The 25,062-nt window shown below is 36.4% G+C and overlaps 8 protein-coding genes and 1 pseudogene across 17 annotated transcripts; 7 read left to right on the top strand and 2 right to left on the bottom strand.

Annotated features, from left to right (window-relative positions):
* Window positions 1-711: 711 nt before the first annotated feature.
* On the bottom strand, window positions 712-3,138 carry LOC104731380 (uncharacterized). The gene is made up of 5 exons (XM_010450734.2): window positions 2,760-3,138; window positions 1,961-2,249; window positions 1,757-1,879; window positions 1,383-1,673; window positions 712-1,287 (listed from the first exon to the last, which is right to left on the bottom strand). Exons 2-5 carry the CDS (start codon window positions 2,225-2,227, stop codon window positions 1,084-1,086), a joined length of 885 nt encoding a protein of 294 aa, XP_010449036.1. The 5' UTR covers window positions 2,228-2,249; window positions 2,760-3,138; the 3' UTR covers window positions 712-1,083.
* Window positions 3,100-5,626, top strand: LOC104731379 (uncharacterized). The gene is made up of 5 exons (XM_010450733.2): window positions 3,100-3,700; window positions 4,336-4,515; window positions 4,681-4,762; window positions 4,846-5,112; window positions 5,209-5,626. The coding sequence occupies exons 1-5, from the start codon at window positions 3,449-3,451 to the stop codon at window positions 5,403-5,405; spliced, it is 978 nt and encodes a 325-aa protein (XP_010449035.1). The 5' UTR covers window positions 3,100-3,448; the 3' UTR covers window positions 5,406-5,626.
* A 26-nt stretch (window positions 5,627-5,652) lies between these two features.
* LOC104731378 (endonuclease 4) lies at window positions 5,653-8,020 on the top strand. Of its 4 annotated transcripts, none has more exons than XM_010450732.3 (9): window positions 5,653-5,998; window positions 6,211-6,391; window positions 6,482-6,592; window positions 6,681-6,736; window positions 6,811-6,894; window positions 6,974-7,066; window positions 7,171-7,238; window positions 7,436-7,509; window positions 7,680-8,020. In XM_010450732.3, the coding sequence occupies exons 1-9, from the start codon at window positions 5,885-5,887 to the stop codon at window positions 7,802-7,804; spliced, it is 906 nt and encodes a 301-aa protein (XP_010449034.1). In that variant the 5' UTR covers window positions 5,653-5,884; the 3' UTR covers window positions 7,805-8,020. The 4 variants fall into 4 exon arrangements, with proteins under 4 accessions (XP_010449034.1, XP_019089731.1, XP_087335856.1 ...); XM_087479731.1 differs by having other exon boundaries at window positions 5,736-5,998; window positions 6,211-6,383; XM_019234186.2 differs by having other exon boundaries at window positions 5,654-5,998; window positions 6,211-6,592.
* A 283-nt stretch (window positions 8,021-8,303) lies between these two features.
* LOC104731377 (endonuclease 3) lies at window positions 8,304-10,695 on the top strand. Of its 3 annotated transcripts, none has more exons than XM_087479732.1 (10): window positions 8,304-8,431; window positions 8,533-8,647; window positions 8,868-9,048; window positions 9,135-9,230; window positions 9,350-9,405; window positions 9,569-9,652; window positions 9,790-9,882; window positions 9,986-10,053; window positions 10,234-10,307; window positions 10,443-10,695. In XM_087479732.1, the coding sequence occupies exons 2-10, from the start codon at window positions 8,552-8,554 to the stop codon at window positions 10,559-10,561; spliced, it is 867 nt and encodes a 288-aa protein (XP_087335858.1). In that variant the 5' UTR covers window positions 8,304-8,431; window positions 8,533-8,551; the 3' UTR covers window positions 10,562-10,695. The 3 variants fall into 3 exon arrangements, with proteins under 3 accessions (XP_087335858.1, XP_087335859.1, XP_010449031.1); XM_087479733.1 differs by having other exon boundaries at window positions 8,385-8,431; window positions 8,536-8,647; XM_010450729.3 differs by lacking the exon at window positions 8,304-8,431 and having other exon boundaries at window positions 8,440-8,647.
* Window positions 10,696-13,380: 2,685 nt separating this feature from the next.
* On the top strand, window positions 13,381-15,605 carry LOC104731376 (endonuclease 5-like). Of its 3 annotated transcripts, XM_087479728.1 has the most exons (8): window positions 13,381-13,445; window positions 13,583-13,697; window positions 13,903-14,400; window positions 14,576-14,659; window positions 14,746-14,838; window positions 14,949-15,016; window positions 15,125-15,198; window positions 15,327-15,605. In XM_087479728.1, the coding sequence occupies exons 3-8, from the start codon at window positions 14,365-14,367 to the stop codon at window positions 15,443-15,445; spliced, it is 474 nt and encodes a 157-aa protein (XP_087335854.1). In that variant the 5' UTR covers window positions 13,381-13,445; window positions 13,583-13,697; window positions 13,903-14,364; the 3' UTR covers window positions 15,446-15,605. The 3 variants fall into 3 exon arrangements, 2 of the variants coding, with proteins under 2 accessions (XP_087335854.1, XP_087335855.1); XM_087479729.1 differs by lacking the exons at window positions 13,381-13,445; window positions 13,583-13,697 and having other exon boundaries at window positions 13,903-14,083; window positions 14,207-14,400; XR_015575382.1 differs by lacking the exons at window positions 14,746-14,838; window positions 14,949-15,016; window positions 15,125-15,198; window positions 15,327-15,605 and having other exon boundaries at window positions 13,903-14,083; window positions 14,207-14,400; window positions 14,576-14,661.
* A 130-nt stretch (window positions 15,606-15,735) lies between these two features.
* LOC104733429 (F-box/kelch-repeat protein At4g19865 pseudogene) lies at window positions 15,736-16,694 on the top strand (annotated as a pseudogene).
* Window positions 16,695-17,510: 816 nt separating this feature from the next.
* LOC104731375 (protein LOL2) lies at window positions 17,511-20,761 on the top strand. Its single transcript, XM_010450725.3, has 4 exons — window positions 17,511-17,901; window positions 18,071-18,178; window positions 18,633-18,742; window positions 18,988-20,761. Exons 1-4 carry the CDS (start codon window positions 17,736-17,738, stop codon window positions 19,054-19,056), a joined length of 453 nt encoding a protein of 150 aa, XP_010449027.1. The 5' UTR covers window positions 17,511-17,735; the 3' UTR covers window positions 19,057-20,761.
* LOC104731373 (uncharacterized) lies at window positions 20,100-20,761 on the top strand. The gene has a single exon (XM_010450722.3). The coding sequence runs from the start codon at window positions 20,100-20,102 to the stop codon at window positions 20,499-20,501; it is 402 nt and encodes a 133-aa protein (XP_010449024.1). The 3' UTR covers window positions 20,502-20,761.
* On the bottom strand, window positions 20,734-24,569 carry LOC104731374 (subtilisin-like protease SBT3.13). 3 transcript variants are annotated; one of them, XR_015575381.1, is made up of 10 exons: window positions 24,242-24,569; window positions 24,045-24,136; window positions 23,611-23,708; window positions 23,345-23,524; window positions 22,939-23,235; window positions 22,425-22,801; window positions 21,998-22,275; window positions 21,801-21,915; window positions 21,505-21,697; window positions 20,734-21,438 (listed from the first exon to the last, which is right to left on the bottom strand). XR_015575381.1 is itself a non-coding variant. In XM_087479726.1 (10 exons), exons 1-10 carry the CDS (start codon window positions 24,389-24,391, stop codon window positions 20,876-20,878), a joined length of 2,295 nt encoding a protein of 764 aa, XP_087335852.1. In that variant the 5' UTR covers window positions 24,392-24,555; the 3' UTR covers window positions 20,734-20,875. The 3 variants fall into 3 exon arrangements, 1 of the variants encoding a protein (XP_087335852.1); XR_015575380.1 differs by having other exon boundaries at window positions 21,998-22,043; window positions 24,242-24,555; XM_087479726.1 differs by having other exon boundaries at window positions 21,998-22,227; window positions 24,242-24,555.
* Window positions 24,570-25,062: the final 493 nt, after the last annotated feature.

Below are 25,062 nucleotides of genomic sequence, written 5' to 3'. Positions count from 1 at the left end.
TTAAAGAATAAATATATTTTATAGTTTTTAATGATAAAAGACACAACGCTACAATGAACAGACGCAAATGAATGATTTTTAAAAAACAAAAAAAAAAATTTTAACGAAAAGGTCTTCCTTTTATATTGAAGTGACGAATGAGAATCATTGCTTTTCTTCTTTTTTTTTTCAGCAAAATAAATTTATATGGAATCATTGCTTTTCTTTTAACAGTTGAAATTTTAACTGGAAATGGATACTATTTAAAATGTATCACGTTTACCACAATTAAAGCGTCCAACAGTAATGAAAAATATACAAGATAGTCATATAGCTTGAGGATATCTTTTCAGATCTGGACGTTGTAGTAATGTCAATACAACATCCAAATTCTGATGTATGCAACCATATAAACTGCTTTTAAATAGAATATATCTTTATTATCATATTCAAAAGTCAAATCCAAAAATTCACTATATAATCCATCTAACTCTTCGAAAAAAAACTATAGGTATTTTCATTAAATTTTTATAATTTTTTTTTTGTTAAATCAAAAATTGGAAGAATTTCTTTACTTAGAAAAAATGAATGCTAGAGAATAGTTTAGAAAGTTGTAAAAAATGTTGAGATTGAAATTTTATGTTATTTTGTGTCATGGCAAAAAAATGAAAACAGTTCAAACATACAAATATATATAGATTTAAAAAAATACGAATATTCGAATAAACACAATTCTACAATAAACAGTTGCAATTTTAACAATGTAAAACATACAATTACATTTTATACAGATTTATTTGAAATTTTTTTAAAAAGTTACGATCGAAGAAACATAACTTTTAGTGGCATTTACATTGCTATTATATATAGATTTTTCCCGTACGTTTTGTATAAGTGATGATTCCAAACAAAAATGGAGACTAGTCTGGTGCTTTTTTTTTAACATTACTTTTCATATCATCTAAATGTCAACATTATTGTTTCTTCCCCAATCACCAAAAGTTTTAAAGCAAAAACTTTGCTTCTTTTCCCTCAATTAACATACAAAGATCACCAAGAATTGGCTTTTTAAAATGGCTGATAAAAACCAGTTGATTTCCACGATCATTCAGTCTTTTTATCGAGTTTCTTCTTGGTCTCGCCGCTGTAAGGACCAGCGTGATAAGCATGCTTTTGAACCACGGCGAATACAACCATCTCTAGACATACCAACACATTCTGAATAGCTTCCTGAATTTGTTCCACTTCCAACCAAAAATGGTGAGATTTGATGATCCCCATTGCCACCAGAATGTCTAATGCTATTCCCTGCAGTTTCAGAATCCAAATGATCTAATGAATATTTGTCTCCATTACTTAAAAAGATTTGAATCCAAAGATGAGTAAGATTATGCAACCATTACCTGCCAAAAGACAAAGAAGACAATTCCTTTGATGCAGAGGAATTTCGCTAGTGGGTTATGAGGAGCAAGTTCCTTAGCAAACACATGGTAGAAAATCACGAGAGAATACAACGCCAGAGAAACCGAGAAATTGACAATGATAGTGAATGACCAGCTCAACCAAGAAGGATAAAACCCAATGAGTTGTAAAGCTATCATCAAAGTGGAGCACAAGGGTCGGATGACAACAAACTGCCATGTCCAGTATTTCAAAAGTCTAAGAGTGCGGTGATCCAAACGGACTACATGAGGCTGTCAAAACAATAGAGACAAAGGCTTTAAGGGTAATGAGGCAAATATATATTAGTTCAAATCATGCGAAGATAGATACAAACCTGGAAAAGAGTCATTGGGAAAGAATGGTGAATCTCTCTTCCTTTGATTCCATCAGGCACAATGTTTTTGCTCATAGATATGTTTAGATAGCTATACATCAGTGCCAAGAATTTGGCGATGACCTGCAAAATATCGAGACTTTGGTAAGTGTTGTCTCTATATATGTTGAAGATTTACACAAGCAATTAAAGCCAAATACTCACTAGCGCTTCATAGCATTCTTTGATGGATTCAAGAAAGAGGAAGAAGGTTTCACTTCCTTTGACTTCTAACAAACCAATAAAGGAGACAACAGCGTAGATAGGAGCCATAAGAACAATGATGAGAATAGCCTTTTGTTCCTTAGGGTTCTTCCAGTGGAAGAAATGCTGAGATACAAGCTGTATCGTAAAATGAAGTGTGAGCACGACGGAAAACGCCGAGCAATAAAAAGTGATCTGTGGAGGTTTCAGATTCATTATGTCCATCATTTTATTCCCTTGCAACCCAACCCTGCATCAAATTTTTCACACAAACTCTTTAGCAGCAAGAACTCTAATCAACCATAACATCTGAATCTTCACAAACGTGTCAGCATTATATTCAGAACAATTAGCTCCTGATCTCAAATCTAACATCAAGCTATTTGTAGAGTTGGAAAAAACAATCCTTTCATGAGATCGCAAAAGCTAAATACGAATTAGAACACGAGGAGTAACAATATATCGCCGTATCAAAACAGTATCTAACCGATTGAAAAGCTCGAAACTTTAGATTTATTGAGGCAAAAGTCAAAAACCTAGAATCGAAGGAACCCCTAAACCCAAATTAAAAGTACGATTTTTTCTTACTCCGATAGAATGATTCAAAGCCAAAGAAACAATGCGATCTCCATTAATATCTGAACCAAAGCTAAACATAAGAGCTAGCTAACCACAGAGAGAGAGAGAGAGAGAGAGAGAGAGAGAGAGAGAGAGAGAGAGAGAGAGAGAGAGAGAGAGAGAGAGAGAGAGGTGGACTAACCAGAGAAGAGCTACCACAGAAGAAACGAAGATGAGAGAGTGAGAGTCTCTGAAGAGTATAATCAGATCTCTGAGTAGATCATGAAGAAATGAGGGAGCAAGAGACCGCCATTAATGGAGTCACAAACGTGGGTCCTGAGATAAGATAATTTGGGAGAGATTTTTATAAAAATTGACGAGCCGACGCGTTTACCACGTGAGTCGCTACGATTTGCATAAAGAAGTCGGCATTGGTTTTACATGTGAGATGTGACTCTCTGATTCGCTCACACGGTTTTGTTGGATTTTTGTTTGGACAAGGAAAAAAAACAAAAAGTATTGGAAACTTTTACGAACTACACACGTCGGTATGTTATGGTATGGTATGGTATGGTATGTATGATTGATGTATATGATTGAGATGGTAGTTATTGACTTTGCTTCATTGTTTACGTCATTGCTGAGACTTGGTTCTCTACAAACCAACCACACAATTTTTGTACTTGTGAGCCACCACCATCTTGGAACGCTGATTGGTAAACCAATCCCAATTGTGGTGGTTAACCAAACCAAAGTAATTTTAATTTGGATGGAACAAACCCAATAAAACCGTTAAAGGTTGGGGCTTTTTTGGTCAACACTTTTCATCTGTTTGCTCGAGTCGAAGTGAAGAGAAAGAGGAAAGTTTGAATACGGAAGCTAGAGAAGAGAATGAAGGCGATCGTGATCTCGGAGCCAGGTAAACCGGAGGTTCTACAACTCCGAGATGTGGCAGACCCAGAAGTCAAGGAAGATGAGGTTCTTATCAGAGTTGTCGCCACTGCTTTGAATCGTGCAGATACTCTCCAAAGGCTTGGCCTTTATAATCCACCACCAGGCTCAAGCCCTTACCTTGGTCTTGAGTGTTCTGGAACCATTGAATCTGTTGGCAAGAACGTCTCTCGTTGGAAGGTCGGAGACCAGGTACAAAGCTCGATTCCTATATCATTTTGGTTTCTGGAATTGGGGAAAATCTTGTTTAGGGCTTATAGATACACAATTTTTGGTTTTAGGGTATGGTGTCTTTAAGTTCCGTTGAGTCATCGAGCTTGGATTAAGACTTTTCTGAGTATACTACTTAGTGCTCAGTGCTCACACTCGTGTTCTTACTGATTTAGGATTCAGAACATTTGAAATAGAACTAATTTGATTTGAGTTTAGTTTCAATTCGTTTTCATGTTCTTAGCTGTTGAGGCTTGTTACAGTTTTGTGTTTGATTTGGCTTTAGTTTTCAGTTTAGGCCACAGTAATACTCTTGGTGTCTCTGAATTTGATGGAATCTTCGAGCTTGGATTAAGACTTGTGTGAATATGCTGCTTAGTGCTCAGTGCTTACACTCGTGTTCTTACTGATTTAGTATTCAGAGCATTTGAACTAGAACTAATTTGATTTCAGTTTAGTTGCAATTCGTTTCCATGTTCTTAGCTGTTGAGGCTTGTTACAGTTTTGTGTTTGATTTGGCTTTACTTTCACTTTAGGCTTATTAGGCCACAGTACTAGTTTCAAAGTATGAAGTTGATGCCTTGGGTTAAACTTCTGACTGTCACTCTTTGTCTCAGGTGTGTGCTCTTCTTTCTGGAGGAGGTTATGCAGAAAAAGTTTCTGTACCTGCTGGACAAATCCTCCCAATCCCTGCTGGTATCTCGCTAATGGATGCAGCGGCTTTCCCTGAAGTGGCATGCACTGTTTGGTCAACTGTCTTCATGATGGGGCGCCTCTCCCCTGGTGAATCATTCTTGGTATTTCACTTCTCCACTTACTATGTGTAAGACCGTTTCTATGGTTTGTTTGTAGCTAGTCCTTGTACAAGCAATACCAGAGGCTTCATCTATTACTCACCTTGGGGTTTTAGTTCAGATTTTGTCTATCTCCTTGCTAATGTTGAAAGTTGTTGAAAATTTCAGGTTCATGGAGGTTCTAGTGGGATTGGAACATTTGCAATTCAAATAGCTAAACATCTAGGAGTGAGAGTATTTGTCACAGCAGGTTTGGTCTAAGCTTTAATTTATCCATAACCTCCATTATTTTGGTTGTTGTTGACAATGTTCCAATGTTCTTTTTACTTACAGGGAATGAGGAAAAGCTAGCTGCTTGCAAAGAACTCGGGGCTGATGTTTGCATAAATTACAAAACTGAGGACTTTGTCGCAAAGGTAAAAGCGGAAACTGATGGGAAAGGTGTGGATGTTATCTTGGACTGCATCGGGGCACCATATTTGCAGAAAAACCTCGACAGCTTAAACTTTGATGGAAGGTTATGTATTATCGGTTTAATGGGAGGAGCCAATGCTGAAATAAAACTAAGTAGTCTGCTTCCAAAGCGTCTCACTGTCTTAGGTACTTAACACACACATGACATAATCAATTAATCATATACATCTGAAAATCAAAACTGAGACCGACTGATAATCTTGATCTGTTTTGTTCCTACAGGAGCTGCATTAAGACCAAGAAGTGCGGAAAACAAAGCGGTTGTTGTAGCAGAAGTCGAGAAGAATGTATGGCCAGCGATAGAAGCAAGGAAGGTAAAACCGGTGATTCACAAGTATTTACCATTGTCACAAGCAGCAGAAGGTCATAGCCTTATGGAGAGTAGTAACCATATTGGTAAGATTCTGCTTGAGACTTAATCCTCTCTCCAAAGGAAGAAATGTTCAGAGAGACAAGAATCATGGTGAATAATCAAATAAATGTACAAGAGTTTTGTGTATATCTTCTGGTTTGATCAAAAAGACTATGTGAGTCTATCAGATAAGCTCTTGTATACCAAATAATTATAGTCGACTGAATCAAATGATGTGTACTTTTTAACAAGAACCATTATGAACAATTTCACTTTCCAATGACAAAATCAACAAACGACCTATCCTATGAATTATTTTAGTTTTATTTTTGGGATTTATAATGTAAAAAATGGGAAAATTGTTGGATATTTTCAAGATCACGGCTTTGTGAAGGGTACCTCTATGACAGTTACTTTGACTTGTAGCTTTGTTCTTCTGATAAACCCAATTTCAAAACCGAAATAGAAAAGTTCTGCAAAATCGAAACTTTTCATTCGATTGACGAGGTAACAAAAAAAAAATCGAAACTTTGTAATTGTTTCAGAATGAGTTTGTCGCTGCGACAGTGGTTAGCTACAGTACTCGTGCTTACACAGCTCATCCATGGAGCTTTGTGTTGGGGCAAAGAAGGTCATTACGCCGTTTGCAAAATCGCCGAGGTAAAAATCAGACTCTGAGCTTAAACCCTAGAGCTACTGAAAACACTGTGATTTATAAATTTGAGAACTTTATTACTAAAATTGAAGATCAATTTAGCTCTACACTGCTCTAGGAGATTACTGTAATGGTGGAATCTGGCTAAAGACTATACCTTTGATTGGGATTGAATCTTTTGTGCTATCTGTGATAATGATATATTTACAATCCTCAGAGCTACTTTGAGGAAGAAACTGCAGCTGCAGTGAAGAAACTTCTACCTGAATATGCTGAAGGTGATTTAGCATCTGTTTGCTCATGGCCTGATGAGATTAAACACCATTGGCAATGGAGATGGACTAGCCCTTTGCACTATGTTGACACACCTGATTACAGATGCAACTACGAGTATTGTCGTCCGTTTATTCTTCCCTCTTCCAACTGCTTACCTGTTTTTCCTGTTTTCATATCCGAAAATCCAATCAATATGTTGTGTCTTTGTGAAGGGGATTGCCACGATACTCATAAGCATCAAGACCGGTGTGTGACAGGAGCGATTTTCAATTACACTATGCAACTTATGTCGGCTTCTGAAAACTCGCATGCTATAGTCCACTGTGAGTGAGATTATTATAGTGAATCTGATTCTAAAGCTTCAGTTTTAGTTCTATGGAGCATAGAGCCATGATTTGTCTTTGTCTGCAGACAACTTGACTGAGGCTCTCATGTTCTTATCACATTATATTGGAGACGTTCACCAGGTCATTCCCTTTGCCATTTAAATGAGTCTTATCAGGAAAAAAGTATGTATCTTATCTATATGTAATCTACACAGCCTTTGCATGTTGGTTTTCTGGGAGATGAAGGTGGAAACACGATAACAGTCCGCTGGTATCGTCGCAAAACAAATCTGCACCATGTAAGTGTTTGTTATCTATCATATTGGTGCTCAACAATTTACACTTTTGGAAATGACTAAACTGTGTTCTTATGTGAAGGTCTGGGATAACATGATAATTGAGTCTGCTCTTAAAACATACTACAATAAAAGTCTTCCACTCTTTATACAAGCACTTCAAACCAATCTTACGGTAATATCTATCTTTTTTTTTCTGGGGAGCTCCAGTGCCAGTATGTTATACTATAACCAATTAACTCACATTGACTTTTGGCTTTAACTGCTGGTTGAATATAGCACGGCTGGTCAAATGATGTTCCATCGTGGGAGTCATGTCAACTTAACAAAACGGCCTGCCCAAATCCGTAAGCATGTAGATATGTCATTTCCTTTCAAAAGTCAAGATAAGCATATCATTATCTTTGCAGTGATGTTAAGAACAGAAAAAATGGAAAAAGAATTTGCATTAAGAGATCTAGCAAGTTGTTGAATAGTGGAGACATATAGTTATAGCTGTCATATTCTTTTTCCTAATTACATCATTGTTGATGGATCTGTTCAGGTATGCATCTGAAAGCATAAATCTGGCCTGCAAGTATGCTTACAGGAACGCTACACCCGGGACTACTTTAGGAGGTATACTTATATCCTGAGCATTGAATTCAAAACTTTAGGTTGAAATTTGGACAATCAGTATTCACTCTGGAAAAAGAACTTAGCTTTGTTTACCCACACATGTTCATCTCCAGCTAGACACTTGTATGTAATGCGATGATCTTCGAATTTCTCTCATGTCTGTTCTGCAGATGATTATTTCCTCTCTCGTTTACCCGTTGTGGAGAAGAGACTTGCACAAGGTGGGATTCGCTTGGCAGCCACTCTTAACCGTATATTCTCTTCAAAATCTAAGCTTGCTGGTTCATATAACTGAGAACAAAAATCCCCAAGAAACATTTGCAGTCACTCTATTAGCTCCTTAGCGCATTCATGTAAAGTTAGTTAAGTTTATGCAATGGTAGACAAACAAAAACTGTCCTCTACTATCAACATCTAGAACTACACCATATGTAATGTGTATCAGCTTCAGGCACTTGAAACTGGAAAAGGATAGATCTTGGTAATGTTATCACAAGCTGGTTTTACAGAACATGTTCTTGGTGAATCCATTTCTTTTCTTCAGCATTACTAAATTCCATCCTTTTAATAATATTCATTGACTAGTATTAAAGCTTTGAACTATTCATCTCCTAAGTCCATCATTTATTGCTTCTTTATTAGACCATTTGTATAATTATCTGCTTATTTTATTTAAATGTTGTTACTTAATCACACATGCAACCAAATAACATGTGAAAATCACTATGAACTTGAAAACTGGCCGTTACATCTTTTTCGGGTGAGACTCGTTTTAAATGACTCAACAACAACAACAACAACAGTAGGTCAAACAAGTACTATAACTCTCTTTTTATTTCTTTATTCATACATTTATAAGATACTACTATATCAGTGGAAGTATACTGGAGGAAGTAGATAGATAAAATCCACGTCTTTCGAGGTAAGCAAAACTCCTTGACTACTCCTTCTTATCTTCTTGAATCCGGCTCTCATCTCCAAAAAGCCATCTTTTTTGCTTACTTTGTTGAAAGCTTTTATCAGAAGGGGTTTGTCTCTGAGAATGTGGATTGTGAGTATACTAGTGCTTACACAGCTAGTTCATGGAGCTCTGTGTTGGGGAGATGATGGTCATTACTCTGTCTGCAAAATAGCTCAGGTGAAAAGATTTGTTTAAAATTCGTTTCTTATTATAAGGTCAGCTCTAAAATTGTCTAAAATGGATCTGAGAGCTTCAATACTTTACAAGAGTGTTGGAAGATTCTTGAACATCAGTTTAATACTCTGTTTTATAGATTGAGAGGGAAAAAATGGAGGCTTATTTTCTTTTTCTTGAGGCTTTATCACTGAGTCTTACGCAATCTTCTTTGGACCTTTAGGGTTATTTTGAGGAAGATACAGTAGTTGCAGTGAAGAAACTTCTGCCTGAATATGCTGATGGTGAGCTAGCAGCTGTTTGCTCATGGCCTGATGAAATCAAAAAGCTACCTCAATGGCGATGGACTAGTGCTTTGCATTTTGCTGACACACCTGATTACAAATGCAACTATGAGTATTCTCGTGAGTTCTTTTTCTTTCAAAATTCATTCATGTATTCTCTTTGACATTGACGTAAATGTCTATTTCTTTTTGTATTTTTGTGAAAGGGGACTGCCCTAAAGACTGGTGTGTGACAGGAGCAATCTTCAATTACACAAACCAACTAATGTCTGCCTCTGGAAACTCTCAGAGTATAGTCCACTGTGAGTTAGCTTGCGTGAATCTGAATACCATTATTTATGTTTCGGTTATGGTAATTTGTTCTGTGAGTTACAAGGAGCATAGTTTTTTGAGTTAGTTAGTCTTTTGTTTTCGTTTGCAGATAACTTGACAGAGGCTCTCATGTTCTTATCACATTATATGGGAGATATCCATCAGGTTACTTAGTCCCTTTTTGCAATTTTCAGACTAATCATTTTCTCAACGAAGTGATGTTCTGAGTTATATTTATATGCAATGGAGACTAGTCTAATTACACTGCAGCTGAGATTAGTTTATATATGGCTAATTTTGATTGTGAATTTTTTGGATTTTTCCACAGCCTTTACATGAAGGCTTTATTGGAGATCTAGGTGGTAACAAAATAAAAGTCCACTGGTACAACCACGAAACTAATTTGCACCGTGTAAGTGTTCTGTTTTCGATCATGTACTGATGGTAAAAACGTTATGTCTTTCCTGATTGGAAGTTGAAAAATCAAGATAAATTGTATTCTATAGTCTTTCTACTGATCCAACTTGTGAACCCCTTTAAATTGTGAAGGTGTGGGATGACATGATAATTGAGTCTGCTCTAGTAACATACTACAATTCAAGCCTTCCACGCATGATTCAATCCCTTCAAACCAAACTCGAGGCATATTTTTACTTTCTTTAATCAGCTCATCAAGTTATAACCATATCCAAGTGATACTCAAGTCACAGTAATTGTTTGTAATTGCTGTCTTCATTATATATAGAACGGCTGGTCAAATGATGTTCCTTCGTGGGAGTCATGTCAACTTAACCAAGCGGCCTGCCCAAATCCGTAAGCATATATAAAATAGGCATATAATCTTTTTCATTTGCATATATGTGTTTGCTACAAGAATCCGTGGTAAAAGATCTGTAAAAGTTGATGATTAGCAGAGAAATATGGTTTTAGTTATCTTTTTTCCTATATGACCGTATTGTTTGAATATATTCTGTATGTTGTTGGTCTATTCAGATATGCTTCTGAAAGCATTGATCTTGCCTGCAAATATGCTTACAAGAACGCCACCGCAGGGACTACTTTAGGAGGTATAACTTACTCTCTGAGCATTTAAAGACAAGTATTAACTATGAAACAAGATCTTCTTTAGCTAGCTTTTCTAATATGCAACAATGCTTTGGTATAGTTTGATATTCTGATTTCTCTCACGTTTCTTTCTTCAGATTACTATTTCGTCTCTCGGTTACCCGTTGTAGAGAAGAGGCTTGCACAAGGCGGAATCCGCTTGGCAGCGACTCTTAACCGAATATTTTCTACAAAACCGAAGATTTCTAGAGCATGATCATGAAGAAAGATCTAGGATCTTCATTTAAACATTAAGAACAATCATTTGGTTATAACAAATGTGTAATGGTAGTTTACGTTGCCATTGTTCCTGAGTTAGTTAATTATAACGTAACTATGATAATTATGAAACTAAAACTGTCAACATCTAAATGCTGGAATTAAGGGTGGAAAGAATCAAACTGAACTAAGCCAAACCAATATGTTTATAACCTGAGAAATATGAAGTGTAATTAGCATAGAATCTGACTGATTTTATCATATTTTTAAACCGGAAAAAAACAAAACCTTATATGTATAACTCACTCAAAAACGGTAAACCATAACCGACACATCCACATTTACGTAGAGTAAAAGGAATATATGGCGCAAAACCTATTAGTGTGCATCAAATCCTTGCAAAAGAAAAGCACAATTTAGCGAACTTACAAAGTTTGATGACAATTCACGAAGATATTGGTACAAAATCATGGTACTATGGATCGCACTGAAACCACATATCCGGAGTCTGACATCGAAAAGAAGAGAAGGAAACAGAGCCAAGGTCAACTTGCCGACACCATAATCAGTTCAGATTCATTTGGTAAAATCGGCAAGTCATCCTTGGCTCAACCTCATTCTCTACTCTTCCATGCAAGACCCTCCGACACAGTCAGAGACTCTCATCATCATCACTAATATTGTTTTCTCTAGCTACTTCTCTTCTTGTCATGTGATTTTCTATATGTCAAAACCCTTACTAATGATGTAGGTATTTATAGGCAGGCATACGTTGAGGCAAATGTGTGGATTGCTTTAATTAATATTTAAAAATATTGTATATAGTAAATTCATGCATGGTTTTAGACATGTTAGTGCATGCAAGCAAATAAAAAGATAGAATTTTGACTACAACCGTATATTGAAGAATATAATTTTTTTTTTAAAAGATTGGCTGACCTTATACATATTATCAAATTCGAATTCGAATTTTTTTATGTGAATAAAATTTATATTCGTACCATCCACTAATCCAAAGGCATCGTACTGCGCGACATCTAAATCCACGTGTCGTATGTTTCTTAGGATTGGAATCATAGTCTTGTGGGGTTGTCGACAAAAGGAAGCTCACGATCGTCGCAGAAACAATAGAAATTATTCTTCAAAATATTTTATAGTCTTTACTAATTTCGATTTTTTTTTTTTTTGCGGATAAAATAGAATATAAATTGAAAATTTTCAGATTGTCCTTTAGAGTTGAGAATATATTATTTGGAGAGACTCTATTACACATTGTGAAGGGATCACTAATACATTACCTCCGTTTGCTATTAGGTTTCGATTTGTGTTAGAGCTCCCGACAGATGAATTGAGATAAACCAGTTTTCATGCCATGCAGTTTCCATAAACTCACTATCAAATCAATTAATTTGGTCAAAGATTAAGATAATAAGATCATCTTATCTGCAATTGCTTGTAAATCTTGTTTATTTGTTTATTTTTTTGGCAAGATTACAAACCTAGGTTAAGCTCTCTTGTAAATCCTCAATAATATATTCTAACATTTGTAATGAATATATACAAAATTTTGGTATATAATTTCAATAATGCAAGAAAAGAAAACAGGTAGACTAACTAAAGCTATAAAGTTTTTTATTCTATTTATTGATGGATCACATCATAAAGATTATGAAATGTTGTATCTGATTAGACAAATGGATACCATTTTTTTTTTTTATCTTTTTGTCAACTCTCATACACTCATTTTACTTCAAATCTGTTTTTTTTTTCATTCTGCTAATTCTTCATCTCTTTGTGGTTCACATTGTTCCAATAATCAAGTGTAGTTCACATTTGTTTCAACTAGTCTCAAATGCGATTCACATTTCTTTTTGAAAATCCTAAAAAAAAATCAACTAAAACTACACACAAGTTAATTTCATTAATAGACAAATTAATCCTTTTACCAAGAGATTTTTTTTAAAAAGTTTTTAAGCATTCTACTCCCTCTTTTTTTTTAAGATTGATTTTCTAATTTTTTCCTTGTTTTGAAAAGATTGATTATTAGACCCTAATTAATACATTTTTTTACTAGGTAATTTATTATAATTAGATAACTACATTTGATTGGTCTATTATTAAAAAAAACTTTATAATATAGAATATAATTAATGAAAGTTTCTTGAATGTGGTGTTATTTGTAAATTAAACGATTTTTAAAAAGTTTATTAAATGTTTCCTAAGTGTGTGGTAAACTCAGAAAATCAATCAATAAAATATAAAAAAACGGGGGGAGTAATTCTAATTTCTAAGTAGTATACACTACAATTCTTAAGTTAATAGTTTCATCGTTGTTATTAGGTACTGTTTGCTCTGCATGATCTACTAGGAAATAATAAGCCATGAAGCTGGAGGGAAAGAGAGATACATACACGCTTAGGGAAGAATCATTTCAATTCTAATCATTTTTCTAATTTTTATTGTCAAAACTTGTGATTTTTCTTAGAGTTTGGTATAGGAACCAACTCAAATTGCAATATTCATTAATAAATGGTATGTCAATTGCCTGGTATCAAAGAGAATCCAAACACACGTGAAGTGGTTGTGGTATATCAGACTGTTAATCTCGTCCTTGAAAGCTTCCCTCCCTTCTATGTGCTAGTCTCACTCACTTAATTGATACTATTGTAAAGGCCTAGGGACTTTTGCAATGTTATCTCAAGAGCTTTATGTGAATTGATAAAACAACTATCAGTTTATTACTTTTTGATTAAACTAATCAAATTAAAATAAACATAGATTGAAGAAGAATTAGTTTTTTATTATTACCTATTGGAGGAGGAGCAAAGGAAAAAATCAAAGAAGCAGAGAGGCAAAGAGTAAAGATCAAGCCTGTGTTTTAGGTAAGTCGTTGACTTCACATTGAATCGTGTTCCATTCGCCTTACGGACAAACCCACAATGTTGTTTTGGCTATCTAGACTAGAGATTGACCTTTGACGTTATGTGAGATTGTTAAGAAATTGAAAGCTCTGTTTCAGAATGAGATTTTCCTTGAGATTGTGGTTTGCGAGTGTACTCATTCTTACGCAGCTTGTGTGTGGAGCTCTCTGTTGGGGGAAGGAAGGTCATTACACTGTCTGCAAAATAGCCGAGGTGATGAATTTTCTTGATTGGTTTCTTGAATCTTGATTATAGATGTGTGAGAGAGAGAGATTAGTTAATTATGATGGTTGTGATGCTTGAGAATGTTTAATCAATTTAGCGTCAGAGCTTCTTTGTTAGGATGGAGTAAAAAGGTTATAGCTTTGTGGTAAAAATGATTTCAGTTTTTTTTTTTAAATTTCCAAATCCTGATCAGGGATACTTTGAGGATGATACTATAGCAGCAGTGAAGAAACTTCTACCTGAATCTGCAGAAGGAGATCTAGCAGCTTTTTGCTCATGGCCTGATGAAATCAAACACCTCTCGCAATGGAAATGGACTAGTGTTTTGCACTACGTTAACACACCTGAATACAGATGCAACTATGAATACTGTCGTGGGTTTATCTTTTTTTTTTTTTCCTCTAACTTCATACATGTTTCTGTTTTCCATTGTATATGTATTTGCATAAATGTGTATGCTAAGTTTGAATCTTTGTTCCTTTTTTTCTTCTGTGAAGGGGACTGCCACGACGCTAATAAGCATAAAGACTGGTGTGTGACAGGAGCAATCTTCAATTACACAAACCAGTTAATGTCTACTTCTGAAAACTCACAGAGTATAGTCCACTGTGAGTTAGACTTTTAATGATTTGTAGACAACTTGACAGAGGCTCTCATGTTCTTATCACATTATATGGGAGATGTTCATCAGGTTAATCCTATTTTGCAAATTCTGTCGAATCATAGATTTATTATAACCAAAAGCTGTCAGAGTTATATGCACTTTTGGCTACTCTATTTAGTATTTACTCTGGAGTTTTGATTAGTGTATAGTAAGAACACAGAGTATGTATGGCTAATCTTTAAGTGGATTTTGATTTTCACAGCCCTTGCATACTGGTTTTCTTGGAGATCTTGCTGGTAACACAATAATAGTCAAATGGTACCATCACAAAACAGATTTGCACAATGTAAGTGCTTTGTTTTATGGTCATATTGCTTGCTAAATAATTAAGTATCTTTCCTGACTCGGAACTGGAGTGGTCTTATCTTGAAGGTCTGGGATAACATGATAATTGAGTCTGCTCTAGAAACATACTACAACTCAAGCCTTCCAAGCATGATTCAATCCCTTCAAGCCAAACTCAAGGTACAATCTTGCCCTTCTCTGATCAGCTTCAGCAAGTTATAGTCATATATCCAAGATAAACTCAACTCTCACATTGAGTGTTTGTTTTTACGGCTGTCTTAATATAATAGAATGGCTGGTCAAATGATGTTCCGTTGTGGGAGTCATGTCAACTTAACAAAACAGCCTGTCCAAATCAGTAAGTATCTATCTATATTTGACTGCAACAAGAAGGGAGAAATCTGCAGGTTTTAGTTATTATATATACCAATGTTGATTGATTCTGTATGTTGTTTGATGTATTAAGGTACGCGTCTGAAAGCATTGATCTTGCCTGCAAGTACGCATACAGGAACGCTACCCCAGGGACTACTTTAGGAGGTATATATATATATATACAAACTCTCTGAGCAATGAGTTTCAAAGTTTCTATCTACTCTGAAACAAGATCGTACGTCATAGCTTTTTTATCATGGACATGACTTGATGATCTTCTGCATTCTCTGCAGATGACTATTTCCTTTCTCGGTTACCAGTTGTAGAGAAGAGACTTGCGCAAGGTGGAATTCGCTTGGCAGCCACTCTTAACCGCATCTTTTCTGCAAAACCTAAGCTTGCTGGATCATGAAACTAAAGAAAAAAATCCTAGGAAACCCCACTTGGATCATCCAAGTCCAACAACACTTTTTAAAAAGTCTGGTTGAATGAACCTCCAATAATTATAATCAGATAACTTTGGTGTTTTGGGAAAAGGTTCTAATAACAAACCACACACTAATTGGATAACATAACTACATACATTTTTAAAAAGTGGTCTTTTAAAAAGTTATTTATAATTAGGGGGTTGTCTTGCTATTAAATAAACCAAACCCTAGTTTCTCTAATCTGATACAGTTCCACAAAATCATCCGTGTGGCTATGAACGTCCAAGTAGAACTACCGGAGAAGAAGAGGAAGAGAAAGAGGAAGAGGACGAAGAAGACGTCTCCTTCTTCTTCACCACCTCCGTCTTTTTCTTTACTCCCAGACGATGTCCTTGTGAGTTGCTTAGCCAGGGTCTCGAGTTCGTACTACCCAACGCTCTCAATCGTTTCCAAAAGCTTCCGTTCAATTCTATCTTCCGCCGAGTTCAAAGCAGCTCGATCCCACCTTGGAAACACCGAACAGTGGCTCTACGTCTGTCTATACGACAGCAGTTTCACACTCACCAATGGTTTAGACTTTTGCTTAACCCTAATGGAACCCTACCCGACTCCGTGATTAAGAAGAAGACAACTGATCAACAGTTGCTGGTTCCCGTAACTTTTAATGACTCTTCTAATCTTCCATCAGTATCACAATCCACCATTGCTGTTGGTTCAGAAATTTACGTAATTGGCGGACCAGTGGACTATGCACCGTCCTCTGCCGTGCGGGTGCTTGATTGTTGCACTCACACTTGGCGCGATGCACCTAGCATGAATATAGTCAGGATGAATGCCTTGGCAAGTTTACACGATGGCAAAATATATGTAACTGGAGGCTGCCTAGGGGTGGAATCATGTGATGAGGTATTCGACATAAAGGCTCAGGCTTGGGAACGTCTCCCTGACACGTCGGGTAGTGAGTTAAGTTTAGACTCACACTCACTAAGGGAAAAGTATGATTTGAACGGTAGTACAACTAAATTAGTTAGCTGTGGTGGGAAACTCTTACTTGTTTGGCAAGGGTGCGGGAACCGTAGTGATCCCGATAATAAGAAGATTTGGTGCACGGAGATCGTCGTGGAAAAGTATGTTGGAGGTGGGCTTTATGGAAAATCAGAGCGGGTTGATGTTTTGTATACTGTCCCCAAATTACGTCAGAAGCTCTTGCATTGTCTAGCCGTCTCGGTTTGATTGACTTGTATAATACTCCAAGTTACGATCTATCGTTTGAATTCTACATTAATTTCTAAGTTCTAGACTTCTAGTTCTAAAGGCACAATGGACCCATATTTGGTCAATGTCTTGAGTCAGGTCTTCGTCTTTCTTCTTAGGCATATATATATATATATATATATATATACATTTTGGATACATTTTGGCTAAGTCAACGGAAAGATTGAGTATTACATTGCTAAATGAAAATGTTCATGCTTCTTTTATACGATTTGCCAAAGTTTGAGATAACAAAATGTTTTTTTTTTTTTTTTCCGTTACAAACGAATGTATCATTGACCACTTGGATAAAGGAGAAGAAAGCAGAGTCAAAAAGTGAACAACAAGAGATTTGATTAGTTAAGGTTTAACCCTTAATTTCGTCAAACTAGTTATATGGAAAATTAAAATAGTATTTTGTCTTTGACTCTTGGATATAATGTACCTAATGGTTGATCGTGAAACCGGATTCATTGTATTTGTGTTAACAACATGCTGATGACTGTGTCTTTCTTTTCCGATCACAAAAGATCAAAATCTGTCACACTTGAGTTAAGTTTGTGTTTTGAAAAAGTTGGAACCATCTTGATCAATAAATCAAGCCACAACCAGGCTTCTGTGATATAAAAAAAAATGTGGAGACCAAATTGGTTAACAAACAATTTGACGAAAAGCTGAGAGTGGGTTGATGTTTTGTATACCGTTACGTCAGAAGCTCTTGCATGGTATAGCCGTCTCGGTTTGATTGACTTGTATGTAATTAATATAAGCTATATATCCAAGTTACGATCTATCGTTTCAGTTCTACATCAATTTCTAAACTTCTAGTTCTAAAGGCACAATGGACCCATGTGTCAAATGTCACAATGTGATTATTATATAAGATTTTTTTTTTTTTTTTTTTTTCTTTGTTTTTGAACTTGTTGTGAATTTTTGCTTTGACAAAGTTAAAAAAGTAAAAAAAGAAAAAATTGGGAGTTAACTTGGAAATCTTCGCCGGAGCCGAGACGGGAAGGCGTGATGGAAGAGACACAAATGCAGGAGAAGGAAGAAGAACAAAAGCACCGTGAAAAAGAAGAAGATGAAGAGGAAGACGAAGAAGGACCACCTCCGGGATGGGAAGCTGCAGTTCTTCCTCCTCCAGTCGCTGCCGTAAACCACAATCCCACCACCGTCAAAATTCCCGGTATTTGTCTATTTAGGGTTTATCGATTTGCTTCATTTTTTGGTACAGTCTGATCAAAGTAGTGGTTTTTAATGGATTTTGTAGGCTTTTAGAGTGAACCCACTTTAGATTCCGCGAATGATTTGGAGATTCTCTGCAAAATTTTATATTTTTGTTTTGGGGTTTGCAGAGATGGCACAAATGGTATGTGGATCTTGCAGGCGTTTGCTTTCGTATCTAAGAGGATCCAAACAAGTCAAGTGCTCTTGTTGTCACACTGCTAATCTCGTTCTTGAAGGTTCCTTTTCCTTTGGCTTTTTTTCTTTACTGTTTCTTATAACATTTAACTGAAAGCTTTGTGTTTGATTGATAATCCTCAGTGACTTGAAACTGTTAAAAGGAACAATCTTGTGAATGCTCTGTCAGTCTGGTTTTTACTTAGCTTGTGTGAATGATATCTCTGTGTTCTTGTGCTCAATTCCGTTTCGAAAGTGTTAATCTTTATGAACTAGATGAGTTTGGTTATTAGCTGAAACAAAAATTACCTTTGGCTAGGATTCTTCTCTTAGCTTTATGAACTAGATGGGTTTGGTTATTAGCTGAAACAAGAATCTTCCAAAGTTGTTCTTATAAGCTGATGAATTTCCTGGCCTCTGCTCAATTTTTGTTATTCTCTATGTATAACATCTCCTAAATTGATGAACATACTCTTCTCCGCTTATTGGTTCTGATACGTGATTCTTTGTTTGCAGCTAACCAGGTCGGCCAGGTGACTTGCAATAATTGCAAACTGCTCCTCATGTATCCTTATGGAGCTCCATCTGTTAGATGTTCCTCCTGCAACTCTATCACAGATATCAGAGTATGTGTGACCTTTCAATTTTGTTTTATTTTCTCTCCCAAGCATGTATAAATGGAATTGTTTTGGTTTCTTTGGTGATGGATAAAGCGAAAAGCTTAATCTGTTTAGAGTTCTTGAAACCCTTTTGACTGATCCTTTAGTGGTACATGTCCAAATCCTACTTAGGAAAGTAATACATTTCGTTACCCGAGATTCTGAGTAACTTATTCTTGTGATGATCATTTGTATACTGTGTTATATTTCAGGAAAACAACAAACGACCTCCATGGTCTGAGCAGCAAGGACCAGCCAAAAGTTTAAGCAGTGTCCGGTAAGTAGAGAGAACACTAAACTTGAAACTTGTTTGATGACAAAAACTTGTCATAATGTTAAGGATTAGATGAAACAAAATCAATGATAATCATTGAATTCGCATTCTTTCAGATACCTTTGCCCACTTCTCTCTCATTTACTGTTTTAACTTTATGCTTTAGTGGTTAAAATGTGTGCATCCATAAAAAGTTGATATTCCTACTGGACCAATCAATAGTACTATAAACAAACACAGCTATGGATACATTTTTCACAGGTGAGGTGTAACTATCAGTCTACTTTGGGCCAAATTTGTCAATGAGTTCCAATAAGTAGGTCGTATAAATTACCACACCAAAACATGGAATATCAAAGTATACATAACTAATTTACACTATCATATAAAATAAAATATATGGTGGGTCATCGAGGGATAGAGAGCTAACAAGAGCTGTGTCAGTGTAGTGAACCAATTTGTCAACAAAGCCAATTTAATGAAACCTTGGACAAAAAATAACTTTGTTAACCGGTGTATCTATTTAATCAGACCTGGATAGTTTTTGATATAAGACAGAAATGATAATATGGTTGGGTTGAATTAATGAGTGGGGTCTTATGGACAGATTAGATTATGCACCACATTATATCTTTTGCTGAAATAATAAAAACCCAACTTCGGGTAGATTGAATTATCTTTAAGTTTGTATCGTGAACACATCTGTCAAATAAAGTCCTCCACTAACAAATACTACTAGTACTAGTATTTAATTAAAACGATCTGTCGAGTTTAAATAACACATGCATAAATTAAATGTCGCCAAGTGCTATATTTGAACAGACTCTCAACAAGTTACGGAAGTGATAGAGAGACAAAACACAAGAGTCTTCTTTGCAAAGTGCGAGCATTAAAGTGATCTAACACACTAAAGTCCACGAATCAATGTCTTAACTGTATTTTCATATCTCCCCAATTTAATGCTCTTTCTCTATACTGTATTTATATTTCATCCAACTTTTTAATCTCCTCAACAAACCCACTCATCAATCTACATAAATCACAAGAAAAATGTTTACAAAATCTTTCCTTTTAGCTTCTCTTCTTCTCATCATCTTCGTTGCTACAACTGAATCATCTCGTCAGAAGAGTGGGAACAATGGTTTAGGATTTGGAGGAGTACCCGGATCCGGATTTGCTGGAATACCCGGGTTTGGAAACGGCTTTCCGGGGAACGGAATGGGCGGTGGATACGGTGGAGGGTTCGGTGGTCCAAAAGGTGGTTTTGGGAAAGGAGGTGTGGTTAGGCCAACTGTGACTTGTAAAGAGAAAGGACCTTGTAATGGCAAGAAGCTGAGGTGTCCTGCTAAGTGTTTCAGCTCTTTTAGCCGCTCCGGGAAAGGATACGGCGGTGGAGGTGGTGGAGGAGGTTGCACCATGGATTGTAAGAAGAAGTGTATCGCTTATTGTTAAGAATCATATCTCTATCATATATATAGTCACTATGATGATTATATATTGCTATGTAATGTTATAGCTATAGATTATGATCATGAGGATCCTTTTGTCTCGATTCCGATTGTACTAGTTTTTATATGCATAATATAAATGGTTGTGATGAATAAATGAGGAAACCCTTACGGTTTTCTCAGTTTGTGTTTGAGTGAGAGATGGATTCTACTATGTTTTTATGGTGATTTTGATCTTATTATAATGATCTTGATTTTATTCAACACACTTTGAACTAGGATTGGCAAAAGTTTACACAAGGACAAAGACCATGAGCATCATATGGCTTTGTTTATTACATCGATTTAGATCGTTGTAGACAATAATGAGTTTTCTTGTTAAGGCTTGATCCTAATCTTTGTCTTAACAGAGACAGGAATGGTAACGTTATGAACACCATCAGTCCATGTTAAGCTGCCAAAGAAGTAGCCACTGTTGACTTTATGACTCGTTTTAGCCTGAACCGAGAAAGTGAGTACTCTGTTAGCTGCAGAGTTAAACACGAGTGTGGTCGGTTTCACGGTGAGAGTTATACCAAGAGGAGACTCGATCACGGCTTTATAGACTGACTTGATGGGTCCAACATTGGTTACAGTTCTTTTGAGTGTGACCTCTTTCTCAAGATTTGGGATTGTGATTGAAGGTAGGTTTATATCAAGAATTGATGGCTCAGGAGTTGGACACTTGTTCTTTTTACCGAGCACACGAGAGATTGAGGAGTCATTGTAACCCGCAGAACACATATAATTGATGTAATCTTTGATCCCCATATCATAGACAAGTCCGGGCTTTGCAGCTTTTTCAGGGTTTACTAGTCCACCTCCATAGTCAAATGGATCTGCTAGCTTCTTGTTTGATCCTTCAGCAAAAATGGGTTCTCCAGATGGACTTGTCCTCCAAGCTACAAAAGAAATCTGATTAGTCGGTTTATTTATGAAAAAAAAGAAGAATAAGAAGAAGCAAGAACCTGTTGTGACTAAAGCTGATCTTATTGCTGCTGGAGACCAATTAGGGTGTAAAGATTTGAGGAGAGCTATGATTCCGGAAACAACAGGAGTTGCCATCGATGTCCCTGAGTCGAGTTTAAATCCGTTGTGTTGTTCTAGATCAAGCGGACTAGATGCCGCGAGTATGCTCACACCCGGGGCTGCTATATCAGGCTACAGAGTAAAAACATGACCAGATATTTAACAAGTTCACTGAAGAAGGAAGGTTTCAGATTATGAAGTACACATATATGATAGACATAGTGGCTTTTATAACCTTGAGAATGGCTGGTGAAACCGAATTAGGTCCTCTGCATGAGAATCCAGCAACTTTAGCCGTTGCAGGCTGACCGGTTAGTGTAGTAGCCGCACTAATTCTCACAGTGGGAGATCTGTTGGCTCGACAGATCAATGATGTATGTATATATTTCAAAAATGTAACAGAGATTTATTTTATGTTTCAAAGATAAGTACCTGGTGGTACGTATATATTTTAAAATGTCAGTTCCAAGCTCGTAATCTGCGTAAATGCAGTGTAAACCATTGCATCGAGAAAGAAGATCGTTAGGCTTTTGGGCTAAGATGACTGCTGCTACATCTTTCCCTATAATTGCAAAGGAATTATGGAAAACAAGAACTGTTTTCCCCTTCACATCAACATTATCATCACTGTGTACGTCCAAGAAAGCTAAACCGGTTGAAATCTCCGGTCCAGTGAACAGAGATTCAGCCTAATTAGAGCTATATTTTATCTAATTTGAACAACAAAAAAAGAGAACAAGTTAAAGAAGCTCCAAACATTGAACTATATTTTATCTAATTTGAGCTTTTGGAGAAAAATGCTAGATACTTGAAACTATTTTGTTAAACTTATGTCAGTTTATTCGGGTATAAAACTTACGAAGAGGGTTTTGTTATTCCCAAGTGTGATCTTTGTAGGAAAAGACCAGTCAAGAGTAGTTGCAGCAACGGTCAAGAGCCAAGGAGCAACATTGCTAACAGTCTGAGCTCCAGGGCCTTCGTTACCCGCTGCAGCCACCACCGTGATCCCTTTAGCCACCGCGTGGAAAGCCGCAATTGTATCGCTTGTATCAACCTCAGAACCCTCGGGAATATCTTCCCCGAGAGAAACCGACAAAACATCAACCCCATCATGTATAGCATCATCAAAAGCTTTCCACATATCAGCAGATGTGCAACTTCCGTCGACTCGCATTATGTTCCAACACGGCTTGTATGAAGCTATGCGGGACCGAGGAGCACCGCCTCGGACGGTACCTGATAATTAATAATCCCACATCCGTTAGGAAGAAAACAAATAAAATCGGTAGCTTGACTCTTAAGCTAACGTCTGTGGTGAACTATCCAAACGTTTATGTGTGCTTGGTTTGAACAAATCTTCTATATAAAAGTACCTCCTGCTAGACCATAGTAGCTTGCGTTGGAGACGAATGAGCCACCGGCAATTGTGGCTGTATGCGTGCCGTGACCCTTTGCATCTCTGTTGGATTTGTAATCTTGGATGATTGTTCTGTTGAAGTTTCCTCCAATCTCAGCCAGTAGACCCTTAAGATAGTACTTCGCTCCTATTAGCTTGTTGTTGCAATGTATTGTGGCGTTAAACTCTTCTCCTGATTCACATTTTCCTCTCCAACGCTTAGGTATTGGTCCAAGACCTTGATCGTTGAATACCTTTGACTCTGGCCATATCCCTGTATATTCATTATATGATGTGAGCCAATGGGAAGAGAGAATTAGGCTTCATAGAGCAAGAGACCAAGAGAGCAAGAAAGAGAGAGAGAGAGAGAGAGAGAGAGAGACCGGAATCAATGACACCGATGATAGCTTCACTGCCCATGTTGCTGTCATGAAGAAGACCTTTTACAGATGATGGTGAAGCAAAGGAAGTTGGAATCGGAGAGAGACCAAGGTGATCCCAAGTTCTTGTGGTTTTCAGTTTTAGAAACCGGTTTGGTGTAACATGGATTACTGCTGGATGCTCTGTGTTTATATACAAGATTCCGGTGAACCAAAAATCTTCAATGCTCAAAGATATGAAAATGTCTCTCAAATGTGCGTTTGAGTACCTGAGATTTCCTTTGCTTGCGAAGATGTAAGCAGTGCTGCGAAACCAGAAAATCCATGTTGGTAGCTGTAGATCATTGAGTTATGTGCATCTTCTTTGCTGTATATATATATATATATCATTAGAAATACAAGTAAGAGAAGAGCTCAGACAAACAAAAACAAAATAGGGCCTAATTAGTTATGTGAAGAAATTATGAGAGTACTAGTGAAAATGAGTTTCTTGGGCGACAAGAACCGAATGTAACATATTATCAACCTATCAGATGTTTGAATATTTATGTTAACTAATGAAGATTATATAATATAAACATATGGAAAGTTTAATGAGCAGTCAGTGTACATACAAACAAGTTCAATTAGTGAATGTCAAATATAGGTATTAGTGTCTATAGAGATTTAATTTTGCCTTTTTGAAAGATGAATAGAGAGGTACCTTTGAAGAAGTGATTCAAGCATTAGATGATGAGAGGCAGTGACGAGTTCTGGATCATCGTGTTCTCTTTCGCCAAGATATACTATATAAACCTATTAAATCCACCGGAAAGAAAAAAAAGAACCAACAAATTTTTAAAATCAGCACTCTTAAGTATTTATTCGCAAATAGAGAAAGGTGTTTTTTTAGTTACATACTCTTTTATCATTGTCTAAGGCTCCTGCAACTGCAAGAAAATTCAACTCTATGTTAAGAAATAGGACCAAAGCAATTGATAACACACGCACAAGTTTGGAACTTTGTATAGAATTCTCCATTTTCTTAAGTGAGAAGTGTTTGTATGACATAGAAGCCTCTAAGGTTTATATATAAAGAATACATAATTTGTCCTTTCAGCTTCACGGGTTGGGGCTAGCAATATAGGTTCGATCGGATTCAATTATTGGACGTGGTTTGTTTCGGTTTGAGAGGAATACCGAACTCAAAACAAACTCACTTTGGTTCAATGTTCACATTCAGGAGAGCAAACCAGTCCCGATTTTGTAAAATTGTTAACAATATGAAACATGTGTTAATTTGTGAAATTGGGCCCAATTATATATTCTAACATTTTCTTTTTTCTTTGCTATTTAAATCCATTTTTTTAGTGACCAATCACTATATAATTTTAGATACCTTATGTGTTACGTTCAAATTTATACATTTCACTTCAATTTTAAAGATTTATGCCACGAGATATTTTTAAAAATTGTTATGATTGGATGTACTCGAATATAATTTTGAATTTGTTTTTCACAGTTTATTAGATAAAATGGTGACCACCAATAGTTGAACCACTTTGATATTGGAATCCAAAGTGGTACGCTGAAACATATGTTACTCGTTTTTCAGAACGTCCGACCATGGCCTAACACTCTCCCAAAATATCTCCTTCCAAATACCTCGACCATGGCTGGTCCACCACCAACTGCTGACGGATATTCGAAGATCAATCATTGTGGCTTTTAAATTTGTGGCC

The sequence above is a fragment of the Camelina sativa genome, chromosome 12 (genome assembly GCF_030686135.1).
Source record: "Camelina sativa cultivar CO46 ecotype springtype chromosome 12, ASM3068613v1".
Classification (NCBI taxonomy): Eukaryota; Viridiplantae; Streptophyta; class Magnoliopsida; order Brassicales; family Brassicaceae; genus Camelina; species Camelina sativa.
The sequence above is the reverse complement of the archived record's forward strand: the minus strand, read 5'-3'. Positions and strand labels throughout refer to the sequence as shown.